Source organism: Aphelocoma coerulescens, chromosome 29, assembly GCF_041296385.1.
Source record: "Aphelocoma coerulescens isolate FSJ_1873_10779 chromosome 29, UR_Acoe_1.0, whole genome shotgun sequence".
In the NCBI taxonomy this organism is placed as follows: domain Eukaryota; kingdom Metazoa; phylum Chordata; class Aves; order Passeriformes; family Corvidae; genus Aphelocoma; species Aphelocoma coerulescens.
Window position 1 is genome coordinate 1849776 of NC_091042.1, and position 21238 is coordinate 1871013.

General features: G+C 64.9%; 3 protein-coding genes across 3 annotated transcripts; 2 read left to right on the plus strand and 1 right to left on the minus strand.

Annotated features, from left to right (window-relative positions):
* Positions 1 to 3217: 3217 nt before the first annotated feature.
* LOC138100106 (tubulin alpha-1A chain) lies at positions 3218 to 7241 on the minus strand. The gene is made up of 4 exons (XM_068997820.1): positions 7144 to 7241; positions 5245 to 5467; positions 5014 to 5162; positions 3218 to 4376 (listed from the first exon to the last, which is right to left on the minus strand). Exons 1-4 carry the CDS (start codon positions 7144 to 7146, stop codon positions 3396 to 3398), a joined length of 1356 nt encoding a protein of 451 aa, XP_068853921.1. The 5' UTR covers positions 7147 to 7241; the 3' UTR covers positions 3218 to 3395.
* A 4851-nt stretch (positions 7242 to 12092) lies between these two features.
* On the plus strand, positions 12093 to 15924 carry LOC138100107 (tubulin alpha-1C chain). Its single transcript, XM_068997821.1, has 4 exons — positions 12093 to 12183; positions 13577 to 13799; positions 13882 to 14030; positions 14896 to 15924. Exons 1-4 carry the CDS (start codon positions 12181 to 12183, stop codon positions 15868 to 15870), a joined length of 1350 nt encoding a protein of 449 aa, XP_068853922.1. The 5' UTR covers positions 12093 to 12180; the 3' UTR covers positions 15871 to 15924.
* Positions 15925 to 17038: 1114 nt separating this feature from the next.
* Positions 17039 to 21067, plus strand: PRPH (peripherin). The gene is made up of 9 exons (XM_068997752.1): positions 17039 to 17408; positions 18045 to 18105; positions 18235 to 18330; positions 18411 to 18572; positions 18644 to 18769; positions 18849 to 19069; positions 19419 to 19468; positions 19613 to 19689; positions 19779 to 21067. Exons 1-9 carry the CDS (start codon positions 17065 to 17067, stop codon positions 19818 to 19820), a joined length of 1179 nt encoding a protein of 392 aa, XP_068853853.1. The 5' UTR covers positions 17039 to 17064; the 3' UTR covers positions 19821 to 21067.
* The last annotated feature ends 171 nt before the right edge of the window (positions 21068 to 21238 follow it).

The window sequence follows — 21238 nt, forward strand, 5'->3', positions numbered from 1 at the left end:
CCGCCCTCCGTGCTGCGGGGCTGAAGGGCGGGGGGAGCTCTCCCGCCGCGGGGTGCAGCCCCCCCTCCGCCTCCCCCCCCGGTTTGCGAAGGGCCCCCCGTGCGGGGAGTGCGGGGTACGGGGGTCTGACCCTCCTGCGGTGCTCAGCCCCCCCCCCCCGGTGCTGCATTTGCCGTGTAGGATTGGGGGGGCACAGCCGCTCCCGCCCGCCCCCCCCCCCCCCAGCGCCGCCCCTCCCGCCCGGTGCGGCTCCGCTGCGGAAGAAAACTGCGACATGGGGGGGGCGACACGTGCTGCCGCGCCCGGTATCGTCGTCCCCCCCCCCCGTCCCCCGTCCCCAGGTTGTTAATCGGCTTCTCCGGACGGACCCCCACGCCCCATCTGCACCGCCCGGCTCCCCCGCCCCGGCTCATTTGCACCCCGGGGGTCCCTCCCAGACCATCTGCAGCCTGCGCAACCCCCTCCCCCCAGCACTCCCCGGCCCATCTGCACCCCTCAGCACCCCCCAATTCCATCTGCACCCCCCGGCCCCTCCCTGCCCATCTGCACCCCTGGATCCCACTGCGATGGGGGGGTCCGGGCTCTCCTGCGGGGTCTGCACACTGGTGGGGTGGACCCCGCTTTTCGGGGTGGGGTTTGTCTCAGCCATGTCCGCAGCATGGGGGGGGGACCCCCCACACCCTCTCCGCCTTCTATGGGGACCACCGTGACGGCCATAAAACAGGGGAGCTGCTGGGGTCCCACTGTACCCCCCGAACCTGGAGCAGCTCCCTGCCCGGCTGTGAGGCCACGGAGAGCACCGCGGGGAGCCAAGGGGGGGCCATCACCAGCCCCCATCTAATCCCCGCAGCTATTTGCACCCAGTAATCCGCCTTCCTGTTTTGCCAAGAGCTTTGCGGAAAACCCAGCGGCCCCTTCGGCAGCACACGCTGCCAGAGGCCCCCCCGCATCCCCTCCCGCCCCACCGGAGCCACCCCACGCCGGGGTCACCGTCCAGCCGAGACCACCCCGGGCTGGCGGGGCTGGCGCGGCAGCATCCTCCGCAGCTGCACTGCAGCGGTGACGTGGCTCCCCGCCATTTGCCTCGCTAGCCGCGTGGCCACATGGCCGCTGCGGCCCCGCCGGTCCCACCGGGAAGGAAGGGGCTGCTCCCCCCCCCTCCTCAGCCTGCCCGCTCCAGGCTCCCACCCCGCTCTCAGTGTGGGGGTCGCGGATGGCACTTGGGGGTCAGCTCGGTTCTGAGCGACGCCAGAAGAGCCGCTGCCGGTTCTGTTCGCTGGTGTTTATGGAATGGGTGTTCCGGGGGGGGGGGGGGGGGGTCGTTACCCCCCTCTCCCTCCCCCCTTCCAGATTCCCTGCACATCACATCACCTCTGGAATGGTGTTACGGTCGTGTTTTGGGTCGCTCAAAGAATCCCCGGCAAAAGCAGGTTTAACGTTAAAGTGAAAGTGCGACAATTCACTGGCAACTTCCCTCTATGACTCACTTGATAGTGAAAGCCAACAGAGGAAAATTGGGCTAAAAATTTAAAATCGATCAATATGTAAAAACTAAAGTTGGCCAAAAATGACCTAAGGGAAGGCTGGCGGTGGGAAAAGAATGAGAAAGATAAAATGGAATAATGGAGATCCTCCCTCTGAGTCAGAAGGGGCAGAGTGGACCCCCCGCCCCATTGTCAAACTGAAACTGTTGGCCAAGTCCAGGGCTAAGCCTAAAGGTTTAACAGCAGTTAAACTTAATCCAGAGCTTAATTTAAATAATTTAACAACAGATTCATATAGAATTTACTCTAGGCACAATAGTAAGTCACAGGCCTATTTTATTTATGAATCTAAAGTGCTTAAGAATCTGAGAGCAACATTCCTGGCACATTTGCTATAGAATATTCACCCTTGCACGCACACATACCTGTAGAGCACATACAGATATAAACACCTGTGAAAAATCCACCTTGAATTCAGTATTGACATCAGTGCCTTTGTGTCTTCTCAACAGGCCACGGGTTGAGCCCCGAGTTCTGGGGGATCAGCCCAAGCTCTGTTCATCCTCCGAGAATCCCAAGCTCGTGAGTTCGCTGTCCCTGAGAGTTGTCCTGCCTGCTGTGGGCCGGGTGAACTCAGGGGGGTCTCACTCAGGACCTGCTGGTTGTAACATTGCAAGCGTTGGCTTGAGACATCCTAATTTCCTCTCCTGGCTAAAATGTAGATCAGGAACTGCCTTTGAAAGTTTGGTAACAAACCTGTTGTCGCACTTGGGTTGTTCTCAGGCAAAAAAAATTAGTTCCCAAGGCCATTCCTTAAAATCGAGGAGTTGGTTTGACAGCACAAGTTCGTGGTAGCCGACAGCGTTGCTGATGGACTCAAGAGGAGCTTGGCCCAGGTGCTGCTCATCAAGGCCTGGCCTGAGCTCACAGTGCAGCCCAAAGAGGGAGGGGGGGCACCACACAAATGAGGGTCCCAGGGCCCCCCCCCCAACTGCAGCAGCAGCTCGAGTTTCACTCCACGTTCAACTTCCTCTTCATTATTTATCCCTGCGTGGAGCCGTGAGGGATAAGGTAAAAGGAGAGAAAAGGGAGGATAAAGGCTTCCCTCATTCAGGGGGGTCACTACCACATTTCCTCCTCCCTCCCACCAGTGACTGGGACCAACAGGGCCAACTCCTCATCCCTGCAAGAAGAGCCAGAGGGACTTAAGGACACGCTGCAGTTGGTGTTGGGGGAGCCTTGTGTATCCCCCAGACGCGCAGCTGGATGAAGGGAGCCCTCTCAGCCCCAGCACTCCCACCTGTGGTGGGCAGAACATCCCCTCCCCACCCCCAGGGTAATGCAGCCCCTCCCCTGCCCAGGAACAGGAGGTAGCAGAGATACTAAAGACTTCTGCCAGACTGGGGGGCTTCAGGGATCTCCAGCCCACCCAGAGGAGTTAAGGCTGCCAATGTGCTCACTTGGCTCCTGGTCTTAAGAAAACTCAACCCTCTCCATTTCCCCAACCCTTGGGGTGGGGGCACAACACCAAGCCCAGCAGGATGACGAGGGAGCATGGGTTTGGGAGGGTCTGCAGGGTGCTGAGCTCACCACAACCCCCAGCACACGCTCAGGGAGAGGGTGGAGACCCTGGGTACAAGCAGAGACTGCAGGGCTGTGTCATGTGCCGGTGAGGAAAACATCAAAGCCAGGGAGGGACATCACCACAGGGAGTGAAGACACCAGAGCCAGGGTAAGACAGGGAATGCTTTTTATTCAGACCCACAGGAGAGGACGGGTGGGTCCGTCACAGACTTTTCCATTGAAGCACAGACCATTGACAGGACAGACCGCGGCGCACACACTGCTACAGACCCCGCGGGGTCTTCAACTAGTTTATGTTCCCTGTTCGAGCAGCACCCTTGTGAGAGTTTAGTATTCCTCCCCTTCCTCCTCTCCCTCCCCTTCCACTGAATCCACCCCCACCTCCTCATAATCCTTCTCCAGGGCAGCCATATCCTCACGGGCCTCCGAGAACTCCCCCTCCTCCATGCCCTCCCCCACGTACCAGTGCACGAACGCCCGCTTCGCGTACATCAGGTCAAACTTGTGGTCCAGGCGGGCCCAGGCCTCGGCGATGGCCGTGGTGTTGCTCAGCATGCACACGGCGCGCTGCACCTTGGCCAGGTCTCCCCCGGGCACCACCGTGGGCGGCTGGTAGTTGATGCCCACCTTGAAACCAGTGGGGCACCAGTCCACAAACTGGATGGTGCGCTTGGTCTTGATGGTGGCGATGGCGGCGTTGACATCCTTGGGCACCACGTCCCCGCGGTACAGCAGGCAGCACGCCATGTACTTGCCGTGCCGCGGGTCACACTTGACCATCTGGTTGGCCGGCTCGAAGCAGGCGTTGGTGATCTCGGCCACTGAGAGCTGCTCGTGGTAGGCCTTCTCAGCAGAGATGACGGGGGCGTAGGTGGCCAGCGGGAAGTGGATGCGGGGGTACGGCACCAGGTTGGTCTGGAATTCTGTCAGGTCGACGTTCAGGGCTCCGTCAAAGCGCAGGGAGGCCGTGATGGAGGACACGATCTGGCCTATCAACCTGTTGAGGTTGGTGTAGGTGGGACGCTCGATGTCCAGGTTGCGGCGGCAGATGTCGTAGATGGCCTCGTTGTCCACCATGAAGGCACAGTCGGAGTGCTCCAGGGTGGTGTGGGTGGTGAGGATGGAGTTGTAGGGCTCCACCACGGCCGTGGAGACCTGTGGGGCCGGGTAGATGGAGAACTCCAGCTTGGACTTCTTGCCGTAGTCCACAGAGAGCCGCTCCATCAGCAGGGAGGTGAAGCCAGAGCCGGTGCCACCGCCAAAGCTGTGGAACACCAGGAAGCCCTGCAGCCCTGTGCACTGGTCAGCCTGCAAGGAGAGACAAGGTGGAGGGGGGGAGGCATGTTTACTCCAAGCAGCAGAAGTTACTCCTTCCTCTCCGTGGCCTCGCAAGGACATTTGGGGGCTTTCCAGCAGCAGAGCCAGAGTCAGAGTCAGCAAGGGAAGGGGGGGATGACAGGGTGACACTGAGTCCTTCTGTTACCCACTGACTCATGGTGAATCACCCAGGGAAGCCACCTGGCCTCTGGGGTGGGACAGTGGTCAGGGGCACCTCGAAATGCAGAACCGCCACCGGCTCAGCGGCAAAATGGGAACAAGTTTGACCACCGGGGACTGTCACGGCCACATGGCTCTGGGAGGGACTGGCTTGGGGCTGCCCATCCCCAGTGCACGCAGCTGGACTCGGCCACGTCAGGAGCCAAGTGGAAACAAAGAGGGAATTGCCGAGCTCAGCACCGGCGGCGCCCGGGGGCTGCGGCGCTGTGGAGCGGCTCCAGCTCCAGCTGCGCCGCGTCCCACTGCCGGCCAATGGCAGCCACTGCACAACAGGATTACCATTAATTAATAAATTAAAACTAAACCCAACCCAGCGAGTCTGGAGGGGAGAGCGAGACAGAATGGAGGCTTTGTCCTCGCTCGCCATCTGCACCCCCCATGCCCCTACCAGCTTGCGGATGCGGTCCAGGACCAGGTCGATGATCTCCTTGCCGATGGTGTAGTGCCCGCGGGCGTAGTTGTTGGCCGCATCCTCCTTGCCCGTGATCAGCTGCTCGGGGTGGAAGAGCTGCCGGTACGTCCCCGTGCGCACCTCGTCTGCGGGGAGAGCCCCGGGCCCCGTTAGCACCCAGCGCCCGCTCCCCGTGCCCGCCCCGCCGGCCGCCCCCCGCGCGCTCACCGATCACCGTGGGCTCCAGGTCCACGAAGACGGCCCGGGGCACGTGCTTGCCGGCGCCCGTCTCGCTGAAGAAGGTGTTGAAGGAGTCGTCCCCCCCGCCGATGGTCTTGTCGCTGGGCATCTGCCCGTCGGGCTGGATGCCGTGCTCCAGGCAGTACAGCTCCCAGCAGGCATTGCCGATCTGCACGCCCGCTTGGCCCACGTGGATGGAGATGCACTCACGCTGCGGGGGCACACGGCACCGGCTCACCCCTTTTGTCCCCTCTTTGTCCCAGCCCAGCCCCCACCGGGCTGGCACCGAGCTGGGAAGGGTCCCTCCCCAAGGCTGGATGGGGCCAGATCCTGCCCAGACCCATTGCAGGGAGTGCTCAGTTCTGGGGGTCACATCCTGCCGGCGCACGGCACTGGCTCACCCCTTTTGTCCCCCTCCCCAGCTGTGGCAGCAGCCCAACACTGTCTCGGCTGTCACCGAGCTGGGAAGGGCCCCTCCCCAAGGCTGGATCCTGCCCAGACACACCCATTGTTCAGGGTCTGGAGGTGCACCCAGCGCAGAGGGTCCCATCCTGTCATGTCTCCTTCACCCCTGGCACCCTGCCTGTTGGGGGATGGGCAGCTCAGCACTTGTGGCTCATCCTTCCCTGAGGGACTGGGACTGGCCCATGGTGAGACAGGGAGCCCCCCGGGGTCCCAACCTGCCCTGGTGAGACCCAGCAAAGCCCCAGAATGGCTCAGCACCAGGGACTCCTCCTGCCCACCCAGTTGAAGCAAGGCCACACCCAGTGCGGGACTGGGCGGGGGGGGTCCCATCCTGCCGTGCTTCAACCTCTGGTGCGGGATGGGGTGCTCAGGACCGGGGGGACCCATTCCGCCCTGCTCACCCGGCACCGGAGACCCTCTCTGCCCCGTTAAACCGGGGCCACGCCCAGCGCGGGCTGAGCGCAAAGCACCGGGGCGAAGGGGGGGAAAGGGAGTCTGTCCTGCTCGGTTTAACGCGAGCCACGCCCAGTGATAGACCGGGGCTCGGTACCGAAAGATGGGGGGCCCGATCCTGACCCTTTCAACCGGTGCCACGCCCAGTAAGGGCTTAGCCCCGGGGACATATCCTGCCCGGTTTAATGGGAACCACGTCTGGTTCAGGCTCGGGGTTCGGTCCCGGGGAACCATCCTGTCGGGTTTAACCATAGCCACACCCGACAGGCGCTCAGTACTGCGTCCCGGGGTCCCATCCTGCCCTGTTTAACGGGAGCCACGCCCGGTGCACTGCCCCGGGGTCCCATCTTGCCCGGTTTAATGGGAGCCACGCCCGGTGCGGTACCGTGGATCAGCGCCAGGGATCCATCCTGCCCGGTTTAACGGGAGCCACGCCCTATGGAAGCTCAGTGCGGGTCCCGGGGGTCTCATCCTGCTTGGTTTAACGGGAGCCACGCCCTGTGGAAGCTTAGTGCTAAGTCCTGGGGGTCCCATCCTGCCCGGTTTAACGGGAGCCACGCCCGCTACGGGCTCGGAGGTCGGTCCCGGGGAGGCAGAAAGACCCTTCCAGGCCCATTTAACGGGAGGTACACTCGGGGCTGGGTCCCGGGCGACGCATTTTACTCGGTGTAACGGGAGCCACGCCCGGTGCGGGATGAGTCCCGGCACCGATGGGCGGGGGAGGGGGACAAGGAGCCCCGGGAATGGAAATCAGGGGGGTTGAGGACCAGGGACAACGGCGAGACGGGGGCCGGGGGGAGGGATGAAAACCGGAGACTATGACGGGAGGGTGGGGATTGGGATCGGGGAAAACCGCGGGTCCGGGGGGTGGGAGGGATGGGACCGGCGGGAATGGGAACGGGGGACCTCGGGACCAGGGACTGTGGGAATAGGGAGAAGAGAGATCCCGACCCCCCCGCGCCCCCTCACCATGGCGGCGGTCGGTCCGGGGCGGTCTCACAGCCCGACGCTGAGGCGGTCGATGTAAGAGGCGCGGCGGAGCGCGGGGTTCGGTGCGGGCCTTTATAGCGGCGGCGGGGCGGGGCGGGCGGCGGGGCCGGGGGGGGCGGCGGGGCCGGCGGCGGCGGAGGCCATTGGTCGCCCGGAATGAGGTAATGCCCCCCCGCAGCCGCAGACAAAGGCCGGGCGGTGCGGGAGGGGGGCCCGGGGGCTGCGGCGGCCACGGCCCGGCCCCGCCGCCGGAGGGGCCCCGGCTGTGTCCTTGGCACCGTCCCTGCCACGCCCCAGTCCCCGGTCTTGGCTGAGCCAGCGGTCACGCTCGGGTCCCCATCCCACGGTTCCCATCCCCCCACGGCCTCTATCCCTCAAATCCCGCCGCTCTTCCCGATCCCGTTCCCCCACTGCCCTGAAAGGGTCTCTTGGTCCCGGGGCTCCCGTTACACTGGGTAGGACCACGCCCTGGTCCCCATCCCCGGTGGTGCAGCCCTCCCCTTGTCTGGTCACTGCCCCAGCTCCCAGTTATCCTCGGCCACACCCTGGTCCCTGTCCGCAGCCATCCTGGTGTTCCCATCCCTTGTCACACTCTGGTCCCCATTCCCAGTGAGCCACGCCCTGGTCCCCATCCTCAGGGATACTGCTCTCATCCCTGGCCAAACCCCTGTCCCCATGCCCAGGGACGCTGTCCCCATCCCTGGCCGCGCCACAGTGCCCTGGTTGTCAGCCACGTCCCTGCCATGGCCCTGTGCCTATCCCGGCCCTTTCCCTGCCGTGCCCAGCCCTTCCAGCGCCTCTTTGTCTGCTCGGGCAGTGGGAACCAGCGCTGCGGGGCCCAGCCGGGGGGACAAAGAGTCATCCCCCCGGGCAGCTGGGGACGAGCAGGGCCGGGGGGTGAGGGGCAGCGGGAGGACACAGGGGACAAAAGCCCCCAGGGCAGTTTTGGGCTGGGGGCTCGGACCAAGCGGCAGCTGCTGTGCGGCAGCTGGTGGTTGGGACGCAGCTGGGACACTGGGACACGCATCCCCTGGCCACCCCTCCATCTGCTGCAGCCCCTGCACAGCCGCCCCGAGCCACCAGCCCCACAGCCCTGGGGTATCTCTCTCCTGGGGGGGTTCCCTCTCGTGTTTGTTCCTGCAAAGCCCACAGAGGCTGGGGGCTGTCTCCCCGAGGCAGGAGGGCTGGGGGGCTCAGTCCCTTCGGAGGAGTGACCCCACACCACATGCACGGCCCCAGCTGCTGCAGGTGGAGCTGCCAGGACATTCCCCCTGCTCTGCTGAGAAATCACTTTTTTCTTCTGGAGTTTCCCACATTATGCAGATTTCTGGGCAGATCCAAGGTTCCCATGTCCCTGCTGCCAACCCCATGTCCCCACCACCATCCCCATGTCCCCACTGCCAGCCCCATGCCGCTGCTGGCGCCCTGTTTTTGGGGTGCTGCTGGAGGTGCAGGGCTGCAGACAAAGAGGGGATGGGATTTGGGCATCGCCCACCAGAACAAAGGACCAGGTGGCCCCGGCTTTGCTGAGTGGAGAAAAAACAGGAGATTTGGCTCCCACCAGGCTGGTCCCCATGGCAAATGGGTGTTTTGGGGCACCCTCGCCCCAAGGCAGTTCAGCCCCCAGCCCTGACCCCACTGTAGGTCCATCCATGCATAGGAAATGCCTCCTTCCTTTGTCTCCCTACAATCCCAAGTGCTCAACACCAGTGTGGGGCCTGTCAGGGTGTCCCCATTGTGTCCCCAAGGTAGGGCTTTTGGGAGCTCACAGTAGCCCCCTAACTCGGGGACCACTCTCCAAGCTAAGGAGGGTCCCCACCCATCCTATTACCCTGAGCTGTGGGCAGGGGGTGCCTCACAGGGCAGGGCGTGACTCAGCCCCAGTGGGTGATGTGGGGTGTAGGGTGAGGGGCACTGGGTGCTGCAGTCCCACTGGTGCCCCCCAGCCCCCTCCCATCTCCTCAGATATGGGCGACCACACGTCCTGCACCGACTGCTGCCAGGCAACTGGTGGGGTTGCTAGGAGACCGGTTGCTAGGAAATGGGCTGGGACCCCCCTCACATCCCCCTTCCCCAACATCCATCCCGGGGCCTGGTGGGCGGGGGGTTGCGGGCAGAGAAGGCTGGGTTCCCACCACTGCCTGGCCTTATTGTCACGGTGGGGACACCATCCCTGGGACCCCCACTGCCTCACCCTGCTCTGCTGTGGGTGAGGCACCATCCTTGGGACCCCCAGTGCCTGACCCTGCTGTGCTGGGGGTGGGGCACCATCCCCGGGACCCCCAGTGCCTGATCCCTGTGCTGTGCCAAGGGGGGGTACACAGGCCCTGGGGTTCCCCAGTGCCCACCCTGCCATGGAGGTCACCAGCCCTGGGCCCCCCCAATATCCAGCCCTAATGTGTGCCGGTGTGGGGGGGTCTGGCGCAGCTCCCAGCCCCCCCCACCCCGTCCTTCCCATTCGTCTGTGCTCTGTTGATTGTTGGTAGCAACGCGGTGGCTCCTGGTGACGGTTGCTGTCCCCCCCTGCCATGTCCACTGCTCTGGTGCCACTGGGTGGGACAGACCCTGGACCCCCCCGGGGTCCCCCCTGTCTGCACAGAGTCCCCATGGCTGCCCCCACCCAGGCTGGGCAACTCGGGGGTTCCCAGAGCTGGCGTCTCATCCTGCGTGGGCTGATTTCCTGGCTGCTGGACTCCTGCCCGTGGCACAGCCGAGATTCCCAGCCTCCCCCAGTCTGGGCCCTTCCTGGGCATCCCAAATTGGTGACCTCGAACCCCATGACCGGGACACACCATCCCAAGGGATTGAGGGGTCTCAGCCCCATCAGGGACTGCCATGGCTCAGGGCTGACATCCCAGACAGAGGCTGCTGCTATTTTTAGCCTGTTTTCCCGCAGAACCCAGCTCTGTCTGTCTGTCTGTCCGTCTGCTGCCACCATCGATGTGACAGGTTCATTCAGATGGAGAGACAGGGCAGCTTGGGGGGCGGGGGAGGGTGGGGCGCTCCTCTCCGGGGTGCCGGATGAGGCCGTGGTGTGGTGGAGGGGCTTCGCCACCCCTCTGCCGACCCAGGGTGGCACGGGGGGCTGGACCCGCGGAGGGGTGGCACCCATCCCTGCCCGCGCCCCCGCCCCACTCGGAGGGCAGAGGGAAAGACCCTCCAACCCCAGCGCTGGGGGCAGCGGGTGACCGCATTCCCTGTGGCAGGAAGCAGGGCGGTGTCACCGGTGTTCCCGCAGCCTGGGTGTCCGGATGCCCCCTCCCGCCCCCCTCCGCAACCCCTCTCGCTCCCTCCCGGCTCTGCGGGAGCCACAACAAAAGGGAGACTCAGCCCCGGGAGGGGAGGCACTGCGGGGGGCAGGGGAAGGCGCAGGGGGGCAGCCGTGGGGTGCGGGGGGCTGCGGGCGCGCTGCCCGTGGGGAGGGGGCTGCGGCACCGCCTGCGTGCGGGGCGGTTCCGCAATGCGGCAAAGCCGGGAATAAAGGAGCGGGGCGGCGGAGGGGTGGGGGTGAGGTGGGAGAGACCCTGCTGTCGGGGGGGTGCGCGCTCGGCCCGGCCCCCCTAAAGCATCCCCTGACCCCCAGCAGGGCCCCGGAACCGGGCGTGGTGGGGTCTCGGAGGGCTCCGGTGGCATCGGGGGGTCAAGAGTGGGCGTTGCTGGGACGGCGGCCACCCCGGCCCTGGGCGTGTGCCAGCACCGAGGATGTGCCCAGGGAGACACCGGGGTGCTCAGGGAGGGGAAGGACACTGAGGTGCCCAGGGTGTGAGGGGACGTAGAGTGCCCAGGAAGTGAGGGGGACATCGAGGTACCCAGGGAAGGGGGGCACACGCTGAGGTACCCAGGGTGTGAGGGGACCCTGGGGGTGCTCAGTGAATGGGGGAGACACTGAGGGTGCTCAGGGGCGGGGGGGACACTGAGGTGCCCAGGGTGTGAGAGGGACACTGAGGGTGCTCAGGGGCGGGGGGGACACTGAGGTGCCCAGGGTGTGAGGGGATATGGGGGTGCCCAGGGATTGGCGGGACATCACGGTGCCCGTGGACTGTCTCGGGGGCCGACCCCACGTCCCCATGCTGTCCCAACCCCCCCTCTGGCCTTTGGAGCGCGACTCCCACTCTCTTCAAACCAACCCAGAGTGGGGGAGGCAGGGTGGGACAGGGCACTGCACCCCCGGGGGTGGGCGTGGGATGCTCTCCCGGCCCCGTCCGTCCTGCCCCACAGGAACTGCCCCACGTGGGTTCCCCCGGGGAGCAGCCCCGGGGCTGGCAGGGAACAGGGCGGCGGCGGGCACAGGAGCCGGCGCGACGGGAGCCCGCGGGGCTTCCCACGGGAACGGGACCGGGATGGGGACGGGGGTGCGGAGAGGGATTACCGGACCCCTGAGGCCTCCAGCCCAGGCGGGGCCGGGGCGCTCCCTGGGCAGATGCGGCACCTGAGGCTGCGGCCGGGGGATTCAAAGACCCCTCCTGCCGCCGACTGAGCCCCCCGCCACAATACCGCAAAGCCCCCCGCCTCTAAAGCCCCTCGGAAAGCTCCCCAGAAACCCCCTCACCCCAATATTCCCCCGAGCCCGCTGCCGCTAATGCCCTCCGACCCTTCTGAGCCCCACAATCGCCCTCTGTCTGCCCGTCCAGAGCCCCCCCAACCCTCGGGACCCCCAACCCTCCGTCCCTCTGTCCCCGCCTCTTTCCCCACCCTTAACCACGCCCATCCCGCACCGACCACGCCCCATTCCCCGCCCCCACCCCGCCTCCCGCCCACCACATTCCGCTCCGCTGACGTCACCGCCCACCCACCCCCGCCGGCTTTCGAACCGGCCAATCAGAGTCGAGGCGGGGCGGGGAGGGCGTGTCCAGAGCGCCGCGTGGCCCCGAGGGGGCGGGACAAAGCCCCGCTGGCTCCTCCCCCTTTCCCCGCCCCCAGCAAGCCCCGCCCCCTGGGGTATAACTCGGGGGCCCTACGGGGCGACCCCCGCCTCCCTCCTCGACGGCTTCGTAACGGTTCGGGCAGCGAGCGGCCATGGTGAGGGGTGGGGGCGTGGTGGGGTCGTGAGGGGGCACCGCGTGGGCTGGGACCCCCTGGGAGTGCGGGACCCCCAGAGCAGCGCGGGGGGGCTGAGAGGCGGGGGCGTGCCGGGTCTCCCCCATGTCCCCAGCAGCACGTGGGGCTGTGGTCTGGAGGGGCTGGGAGCTCCTCGCGTGTTCAGGACGCCCCGTGGGGTTGCCGAGTTCTTGCTCGTCCCGGGCAGGACCTGAGGTGGGGGTGCGTGTGTCCTCCGCAGCCGTGGAGTTCCCCCAGCCGGGGGTCGCTGCCCGAGGTGCTTCCACCCTCGGGCTGTGCCGATCCCCCCTGGGCTCCCTGCCAGATGCGTGGGGACACGCCAACTGGCACTGCGTGTCCTGGGATCCCACGCGGGTCCTGAACACTCCCCCACAGCCCCCCTCGAGAGAGGAACATCCCGCGAGGGGCTGTGGGAGCCCCGAGGGGACCCCCCGTGCCACCCTCTCCCGGCTCTGCTCGCCGGGACACGCGTGGGAGTGAGTCATGGCGGCGTGGGGCGATGGCGGAGGGGCAGATCCCACGCTCTCAGCATGGCCCGGGCACAACCAGGAGCGGCTGCCACGGGGAAAGTCCTCGCGGTGACCGGAGTTTGCTTTTGTCCCGGGTGGAGCTGGCTGCCTGCCGGGCGCCCAGAGCCGCGGTTCAGGGCTGCGACGGCACCGGGACAGTCTGGGGTTGTGCAAGGGGCTGGTGGAGAAGAGAGTGGCTCCACATTCCGTGAGGTCTAGGGCTGCCCCCGAACCGGGAAGTGATGGGCAGCACCCTGGGGAGAGGGCGGGAGTGTCCCTGTGTGATCCGTGGGTAGAGAGGACTGGGAATGGAGGGGACCGGGAATAACCCTGGGGAATCCCAATTCCCGGCTGGCAGAGGGGTGGTGGCATGAATGGCGCCAACCGGTGCAGGGTCCCACCTCCCTGGGGGGCCAGGATGGGACCCCCAGAGCTGAGCACCCCCTGTGTCCCTGGTACCCCTAGAGCTGTGCACATTGGTAGCTCCAGTCTGTCCCCAAACACAGGGATCCCTCCACACTTCCTTCCTCAGCTCCTGGGTGTCTCCAGTAGGAGTTTGGGATGATGCTGGGTCAGCCCTGCGCGAGCCAGGGCACAACCGGGGTTTGGGGGGGGATGAGCTTGTCCCCCCACCGCGTTCCCGCTCCGCCCCTCTATGGGGAGGGTCTCACGTCCCGGTGGGGAGGGACAGGATGTGACCCCCAGAACTGAGCACTCCCTGCAATGGGTCTGGGCAGGATCTGGCCCCATCCAGCCTTGGGGAGGGACCCTTCCCAGCTCGGTGCCAGCCCGGTGGGGGCTGGGCTGGGACAAAAGAGGTGAACCGGTGCCGTGTGCCCCCGCAGCGCGAGTGCATCTCCATCCACGTGGGCCAAGCGGGCGTGCAGATCGGCAATGCCTGCTGGGAGCTGTACTGCCTGGAGCACGGCATCCAGCCCGACGGGCAGATGCCCAGCGACAAGACCATCGGCGGGGGGGACGACTCCTTCAACACCTTCTTCAGCGAGACGGGCGCCGGCAAGCACGTGCCCCGGGCCGTCTTCGTGGACCTGGAGCCCACGGTGATCGGTGAGCGCGCGGGGGGCGGCCGGCGGGGCGGGCGCGGGGAGCGGGCGCTGGGTGCTAACGGGGCCCGGGGCTCTCCCCGCAGACGAGGTGCGCACGGGGACGTACCGGCAGCTCTTCCACCCCGAGCAGCTGATCACGGGCAAGGAGGATGCGGCCAACAACTACGCCCGCGGGCACTACACCATCGGCAAGGAGATCATCGACCTGGTCCTGGACCGCATCCGCAAGCTGGTGAGTGTCCTGTGGGGTCTTGTGGGGTGGGTCCATCCCCGCGGGGGATGTGGGGACAAAGGGAAGCTCCAGGTGTCCCTGGGCAGGTCCTTCTCAGCCCATCAGCACTTTGGGGCAGAGGGTGGGGCTGTCCCAGGAGGGACCTGCTGCCCCTATCCCAGCCCAGTGCTGAGCCTTGCCAAGGAGAGGAGGGTGGGAAGCCCCATGGCCAGGGCAGGGGGGGAGAGGACAGATGGTTTGTGTGCTGGTGCAGCACTGGTTTGACTGGTGCGGCTGCCCAAGCTCTTTGAACCTCTTGTTCCCACGCTGGGGCTGGTGCCGGGGTGGCCGGACCTGCTGTGCCGTCGGCTCTGCTCGGGGAGCTCCTGGCACATCAAAGGCTGAGCTGGCTGCCCGTGGGCTCCTGTGGGATGAGCTCCTGCTGCACCCTCTTGGAAAAAGAGGGGGTGAAGCCATGGTTGACTCTGGGTTGACCAAGAGCCTGCTGGGGTGTCTCCCAGGAGCTGGGGGATCCACCATGAGTCAGTGTCCAACGTGCAAGGTCAGGGTCGCTTTTTCTCCCACCCTGGGGGTTTCTGCTCTGCTGCTGGAACACCCTGATAATGTCCTCATGTGGGCACACAGAGGAGCAACTTCTGCTACCTGGAATAAACATGGCCCTCCTTGTCTCTACTGAATGTCCCCAAATCCCTGCAGGAAGGGGTCCCTTTCCCTGGACCTGGTCATACTCAATCCTGGGGCCTGAGATCCTGGGACAAATATTTGCTGTCCTGTGAGGAATTTGTGCCTTCCTGAGCAAGTCAGTAGCAGCTGAAGTTCAGCATTTCTGACAGTTTGGTCTTGTTTTCCTCTTCCCACCTTGCAGGCTGACCAGTGCACAGGGCTGCAGGGCTTCCTGGTGTTCCACAGCTTTGGCGGTGGCACCGGCTCTGGCTTCACCTCCCTGCTGATGGAGCGGCTCTCTGTGGACTACGGCAAGAAGTCCAAGCTGGAGTTCTCCATCTACCCGGCCCCACAGGTCTCCACGGCCGTGGTGGAGCCCTACAACTCCATCCTCACCACCCACACCACCCTGGAGCACTCCGACTGTGCCTTCATGGTGGACAACGAGGCCATCTATGACATCTGCCGCCGCAACCTGGACATCGAGCGTCCCACCTACACCAACCTCAACCGCCTCATCAGCCAGATCGTGTCCTCCATCACGGCCTCTCTGCGCTTTGACGGAGCCCTGAACGTCGACTTGACAGAATTCCAGACCAACCTGGTGCCGTACCCCCGCATCCACTTCCCGCTGGCCACCTACGCCCCCGTCATCTCTGCTGAGAAGGCCTACCACGAGCAGCTGACGGTGGCCGAGATCACCAATGCCTGCTTCGAGCCGGCCAACCAGATGGTCAAGTGTGACCCGCGGCACGGCAAATACATGGCGTGCTGCCTGCTGTACCGCGGGGACGTGGTGCCCAAGGATGTCAACGCCGCCATCGCCACCATCAAGACCAAGCGCACCATCCAGTTTGTGGACTGGTGCCCCACTGGTTTCAAGGTGGGCATCAACTACCAGCCGCCCACGGTGGTGCCCGGGGGAGACCTGGCCAAGGTGCAGCGCGCCGTGTGCATGCTGAGCAACACCACGGCCATCGCCGAGGCCTGGGCCCGCCTGGACCACAAGTTTGACCTGATGTACGCGAAGCGGGCGTTCGTGCACTGGTACGTGGGGGAGGGCATGGAGGAGGGGGAGTTCTCGGAGGCCCGTGAGGATATGGCTGCCCTGGAGAAGGATTATGAGGAGGTGGGGGCCGACAGCATGGAGGGCGATGAGGAGGGGGAGGAATACTAGTGCCTTGTCTCTTGTGTTACACTGTGGTGCTGTTCATTAAAATGGCTCTTTCCACTGCTGCCTCGTTCATTGTGCTGGGACAATCTGCCTTGTGGTGACCTGGGGGGACGTCCCGGGGAGGGGGGGCCCTCAGCTGGGCTGGCTGCCCGGCACTGCTGCCAGCTGGCACAGGGGCTGTGCTGGGAGAGCCTGGGGGGTTGTGTGGGGTCGGGGTCCCTGGCTGGGTGCTGTGCTATGAGTTGGCAGTGCCCTGCTGGGCTGTCTGCAATGGTGGGGGGGGTCGTGTCCTCACCATTCTGCTGGCCCTGGGGTCACCAGGTGGGGGGAGACCCCTGAGGGCCCCCAGTGTCTGGGTAGGACCCAGCCCTGTTGCTGACGGGCTGGACCTGGTGTTACGCCGCTGCTGGCACGGAGCCGCTCTCGGTTCTCTGCAGAGCTGGGAAGGGGTCCTGGGCGGGGGGGACCCTCCCCACAGCCTCTGGGCAGGGCACCGACTCCTTCCCGTAAGTGCCGCACTAGCTGCCCGGAAAGGGTGGGGCGAGACGGGGTTGCAGAGCCCACGGTCCAGCGCTGCCCCGCGCATGGCAGCTCCCGCAGAGCCGAGTCACGGCGGCCCCGACAGAAAAGGAGCGGGGTGGGTGACAGGGTCCCCCCCTCCCTGGGGGCCGAGCACCCCGGGCAGAACGGGACCCAGCTCAGATGGGTGCTCTCCCTGACCCCTGCAGTCCCCGGTCCCTCTCTGCATCCCGGCTGGGGGGGGTTTACCCCCACGCTACCTGCGGGGGACCCCATAAGGGGGTCTGACCGAGTGGGGGGGGGTCCTGTGTCCCCCGGGCACTCTCGGCCCCTCTCCCCCCTGCCCCTGGTGCTACTGAGCTCCTCTGCCTGCACCGCCGAGGGGGAACCCACCAGCCCCCCGCCCTGCATCCCCAGGGGGTCCCCGAGCCCCCCTGAAGGGGAATGCCTGCAGCCCTACGTCCTGCAGCCCCTGCCCCTCATCCCGAGGGGTGCCCCGATCACCCCCATCCCCTTTCCCCGCCCCTCCGAGGGGACATCCGCAGCCCCTGGTCCTCCCCCCGGCCGGGAGACCCCTCCCCTCTCTCTGTCCCGTACCCCCGGGTCCCCCCGGCGGGGCGGAGCCGCTGTCCTCTATAAACAGCCGATACCGGCAGCCGCCGCCCTCCCGGTGCAACCATGAGCCGCCGTGACCGCGATCCCGGGACGCCGCCGCCCCTCACCGTAGCCCCAGGGCGGCTGGCGGAGGCGGCGGCAGCGCGGGGCGCGGAGCGGGAGGAACTGGCTGCGCTGAACGATCGTTTCGCCGCTTTCCTGGAGCGGGTGCGGGCGCTGGAGCGGCAGAACGGGACCCTCCGCGCCGCCCTGGGCCGCGCCACCGCCGCCACCGGGCCCCGCACCGGGCTGGTGCAGGGGGAGCTGCGGGGGCTGCGGGAGCGGCTGCAGCGCCTCGGCCGCGACCGGGACCGGCTCCAGGCTGAGCGGGACGGGCTCGCCACCGACCTGGCGGCCCTGCGGCAGCGGTGGGCCTGCGGTGGGACCGGGGGAGGCAGCGGGATGGGGACTGGGGATGCGCCGGGATGAGGGATGCACCGGGGTGGGGACGGGAGGATGTACCGGGAACCGGGGAAAGCACCGGGATGAGGGATGAACTGGGATGAGGGATGAACTGCGATGAGAACCGGGGATGCGTCGGGATGAGTTATGCCTGGGATGGGGACTGGGGGATGTGCCAGAGCGGAACTGGGGTATCCGCTGGCATGAGGGATGGGACGGGACTCGCACCAGGATGGGGACTGGAGGATGCAGCGGGATGGGGACGGGGGAGCCCCGGCTAAGTCGGGGTAGGGACTGGTGAATGTCCCGGGTGTACCGGGAAGAGAACCCCCGGGAAGGGACACGCTCAGCAGACACTGGGGACGGCACCCGGGATGCACGGAGGACACTGGGAGGTACTGGGAGATGTGGGCTCTGCGGAAGGGCGGGGCACTGGGAGGGGCAGGGCACGGGTGGGGGCGCTGGGAGAGGATTGGTGCGAGCACCGGGGGTCACTCCAACCCCGTTTGCCTCCGCTGTGTGTGGAGGGGGCTGCAACAGGAGGCAGGAGGGGGGGTCTGCACCCCCGCCCCCACCTCCCTCTCATCCCTTGCTGTCCCTAGGCTGGAGGACGAGACGCAGAAGCGTGAGGATGCCGAGAAGAGTCTGGTGTTGTTCCGTAAGGTGAGAGGACTGGGGGGCCCGTCTCCCCACGCAGTACCGAATCCGCATCCTCCACCTCCCTGGGGGGGGCTCCAGGGTCTTCCCATCCCCTCCACGCTGCCCTGCAGCTCATCCCGGCGTCTCCCACAGGACGTGGACCACGCCACGCTGTCCCGCCTGGAGCTGGAGCGCAAGGTCGAGCTGCTGATGGACGAGATCGGCTTCCTCAAGAAGCTGCATGAGGAGGTGGGGGCCGGGGTGGGATGGGGCGAGGGGGAGCAGGTCGGGTCCTTGTGCCATGACGTGACGCCCACGCACCCACGCAGGAGCTGCGGGACCTGGAGGTGAGTGCCCCGAGCCCGGTGGGGCTGGCTGAGGTGGAGGTCTGCAAGCCGGAGCTGACGGCTGCGCTGCGTGAGATCCGCACCCAGTACGAGAGCATCGCTGTCAAGAACCTGCAGGAAGCCGAGGAGTGGTACAAATCAAAGGTACCCGGGGCTGGGAGGGGTTTTGAGGCGGCTGAGCCATCCCTGAGCTCTGACTCGCCGGGCCCTCGCAGTTTGCCGACCTCTCGGATGCAGCAAACCGTAACCACGAGGCGCTGCGGCTGGCCAAGCAGGAGATGAACGAGTCCCGGCGGCAGATCCAGAGCCTGACCTGTGAGGTGGATGGGCTGAAGGGCATGGTGAGAGCCGGGGAGTGTCTGGGGGGGGTGCAGGGACCAGACCCCACCCCGGCCCCACACAGCCCCTTCTCCCGTGCAGAACGAGGCGCTGCAACGGCAGATGCGGGAGATGGAGGATGAGTTCGGGGAGGAGATCGGGAACTACCAGGATGTGGTGGGGAGGCTGGAGCAGGAGATCCAGCAGATGAAGGAGGAGATGGCGCGGCACCTGCGCGAGTACCAGGACCTGCTCAACGTCAAGATGGCCCTGGACATCGAGATTGCCACGTACCGCAAGCTGCTGGAGGGCGAGGAGAGCCGGTGAGGGGAGCCCGGCACACGGTGTCTCCCCACTGCCCGGGGGGGAAGGTCCCCCGCGCTGAGTCACCCTGGTTATTGTGGGATTTCCTCGGGAGGAGGCAGCTCCAGGCCTTGTTCCCACAGGAAAACAAGAGGTTCCCATGGGAGCTGAGATAAAGGCAAGGCCAGGGGCTGGTGAGGTGGTGGGGGAGCTGCCTCTAGCTCCACTCCGGGTGCCAGCCTGGCAGCCCGTGGGCATAGCCCTCAGCTGAGCTGGGATTTGGGTCATGGACTCGGGTGTGAGGCAGGGCTGGGGTCACTGGCAATGTCCAGGAGTCCCAGACCCTCCTCATCCCCTTCTCCCCACCAGGATCACCATCCCACTGCACCCCACCACCTCCTTCAGCATGAGAAGCTCAGGTGAGCGACAAGCTGGGGGTCCCCCACTATGTCTGGGGGTCTTTCCTTGGGGGTAGAGACCCTGTGTGGATGTGGGTGGGTCCCTATGCTCCTGCCCATGGTGTCTGGGAAGGCACGGGGTGCTGATGGCCCCTCTGTGCCCAGTGCTGGAGACCCAGCCCCCGGAGAGCCCGGCACGGAGGATGGTGCTCATCAAAACCATCGAGACACGGGACGGGCAGGTGAGAACCGGGCCAGGGAGAATTGGGGGTGCCCTGCCTGGGAGGCCCAACCCTGCCACGGGACTGACCCCCAAATTCTCCTCTTGCAGCAAGTGGTGACGGAGTCACACAAGGAGCGAGCAGGGAAGTGACAGAGGGGAGCTGCTGTGATGGCCCCGACCCCATGGTGGGGGTTTTGCCAGACCCTGCTGCATCCTGTGCGGGGCATGGAGGAGAGCAGGGGGGCTGGGAGCCCCCCAATTCCTATTTCTGCTGTCAGCACCATGGCACGATGCCGTGGTGTGTCCCTGTGCCTTTGCAGTGTGTCCCTGTGCCTTGTCCCCCCACTATTTATCGCTATTTATTGCCCATTTATTATTCTCCCAACCACGACCCCAGCTGTATTTAATATCGAGTGTTCCCCGTGCTGCCTTGGGGCCGAGGGGGGTCCCGGCCTCCCTCCTGCCACCAGAACTGGCACCGGCTGCCCCCGGGGTTGGCGGGTCCGGTGGCATCCAAGCGCTGTCCCCTCTGGTGTCACCGCCCTGGCCAGGGAGGAAAGAACGAGCTCAGCCCCGGCTCTGAATCCCCGGGGGTCCCGCTCCTTCCCGGGACCCCGCGACGTCCAGAGGACCGACGGGCACGCCCGGTATCCCGGAGGGCTCCAGGCCCACGGAGTCTCGGTCCGGAGAGGGATCGGTGCTCCCGGAGCATCGCAGGACCGGCGGCACCTCCGGGAGCGCCGCGCTCATTCCTTACCGGCACCGCCAGAGGGCGCCACCGGCACGGCCCGATCGCTGCCGCGGGTTAATTACGTGTTAATTGCGTGTTAATTACGGGTTAATTACAGCGTGACGAGGCTCTGGGTGTGAGGGGAAACACCCTGATTTCTAGAATTGCGTTATTTTAAGCATTTTTTGGCATGGTTAATTGCGTTACTTTAACCAAAGTATGCAAGATCGCGTTAATGCAGGATTTGCTCATTAATTTTGCTATTTTAAGCAAATTTTTGCACTTTTTCATTATTTTCAGCATTTTTACGCACCATTGATTGAATTATTTTAAGCAAATTACGCACAATTGCGTTATTTGAACAAATCTTGCACACATAATTGCATTATTTTAAGCAAATGTTGCATTATTGCATTTTAAGCATTTTTCCACATCATTGTGTTATTTTAAGTACTTTTTTGCATTATTGTGTCACTTTTAGCAAATCACACAAAATCGCATAATTTCACGGAATTTTGGCATCATTAATTGCATTATTTTAAGCAATTTTCGCATCATTAATCACATGAACAGAGGAATATCAAATTGCATTACTTTAAGCTGGCTTTCCCATGATTAATTACGTTATCTTAGGTAATTTTTCGCACGATTGAATTGTTTTAACCGATTTTTTGCATAATTAATAGCATTATTTGAAGCACTAATTGTTCTTTAACCACTTTGGGTCACAGCAACGCCTCAGGAACAGCTCTGGATCCCTGATCTGGAGGGAGCAGAAGCTGCTGCCAGGGGGTCTCGGTCCCAGGGGACCAAGGGGGTGTCCTGTCCACCTCTCCCC

Coding starts and splice junctions, on each gene's coding strand:
- LOC138100106 (XM_068997820.1), bottom strand. Junction 5,163..5,244: donor CCTGGAGCCCACGGTGATCG/GTGAGCGCGCGG, acceptor CTCTCCCCGCAG/ACGAGGTGCGCACGGGGACG. Junction 4,377..5,013: donor TGGACCGCATCCGCAAGCTG/GTAGGGGCATGG, acceptor CTCTCCTTGCAG/GCTGACCAGTGCACAGGGCT.
- LOC138100107 (XM_068997821.1), top strand. Junction 13,800..13,881: donor CCTGGAGCCCACGGTGATCG/GTGAGCGCGCGG, acceptor CTCTCCCCGCAG/ACGAGGTGCGCACGGGGACG. Junction 14,031..14,895: donor TGGACCGCATCCGCAAGCTG/GTGAGTGTCCTG, acceptor CCCACCTTGCAG/GCTGACCAGTGCACAGGGCT.
- PRPH (XM_068997752.1), top strand. CDS start 17,065: ATGAGCCGCCGTGACCGCGATCCCGGGACGCCGCCGCCCCTCACCGTA. Junction 18,573..18,643: donor AGGAGTGGTACAAATCAAAG/GTACCCGGGGCT, acceptor GGGCCCTCGCAG/TTTGCCGACCTCTCGGATGC. Junction 19,070..19,418: donor CTGGAGGGCGAGGAGAGCCG/GTGAGGGGAGCC, acceptor TCTCCCCACCAG/GATCACCATCCCACTGCACC.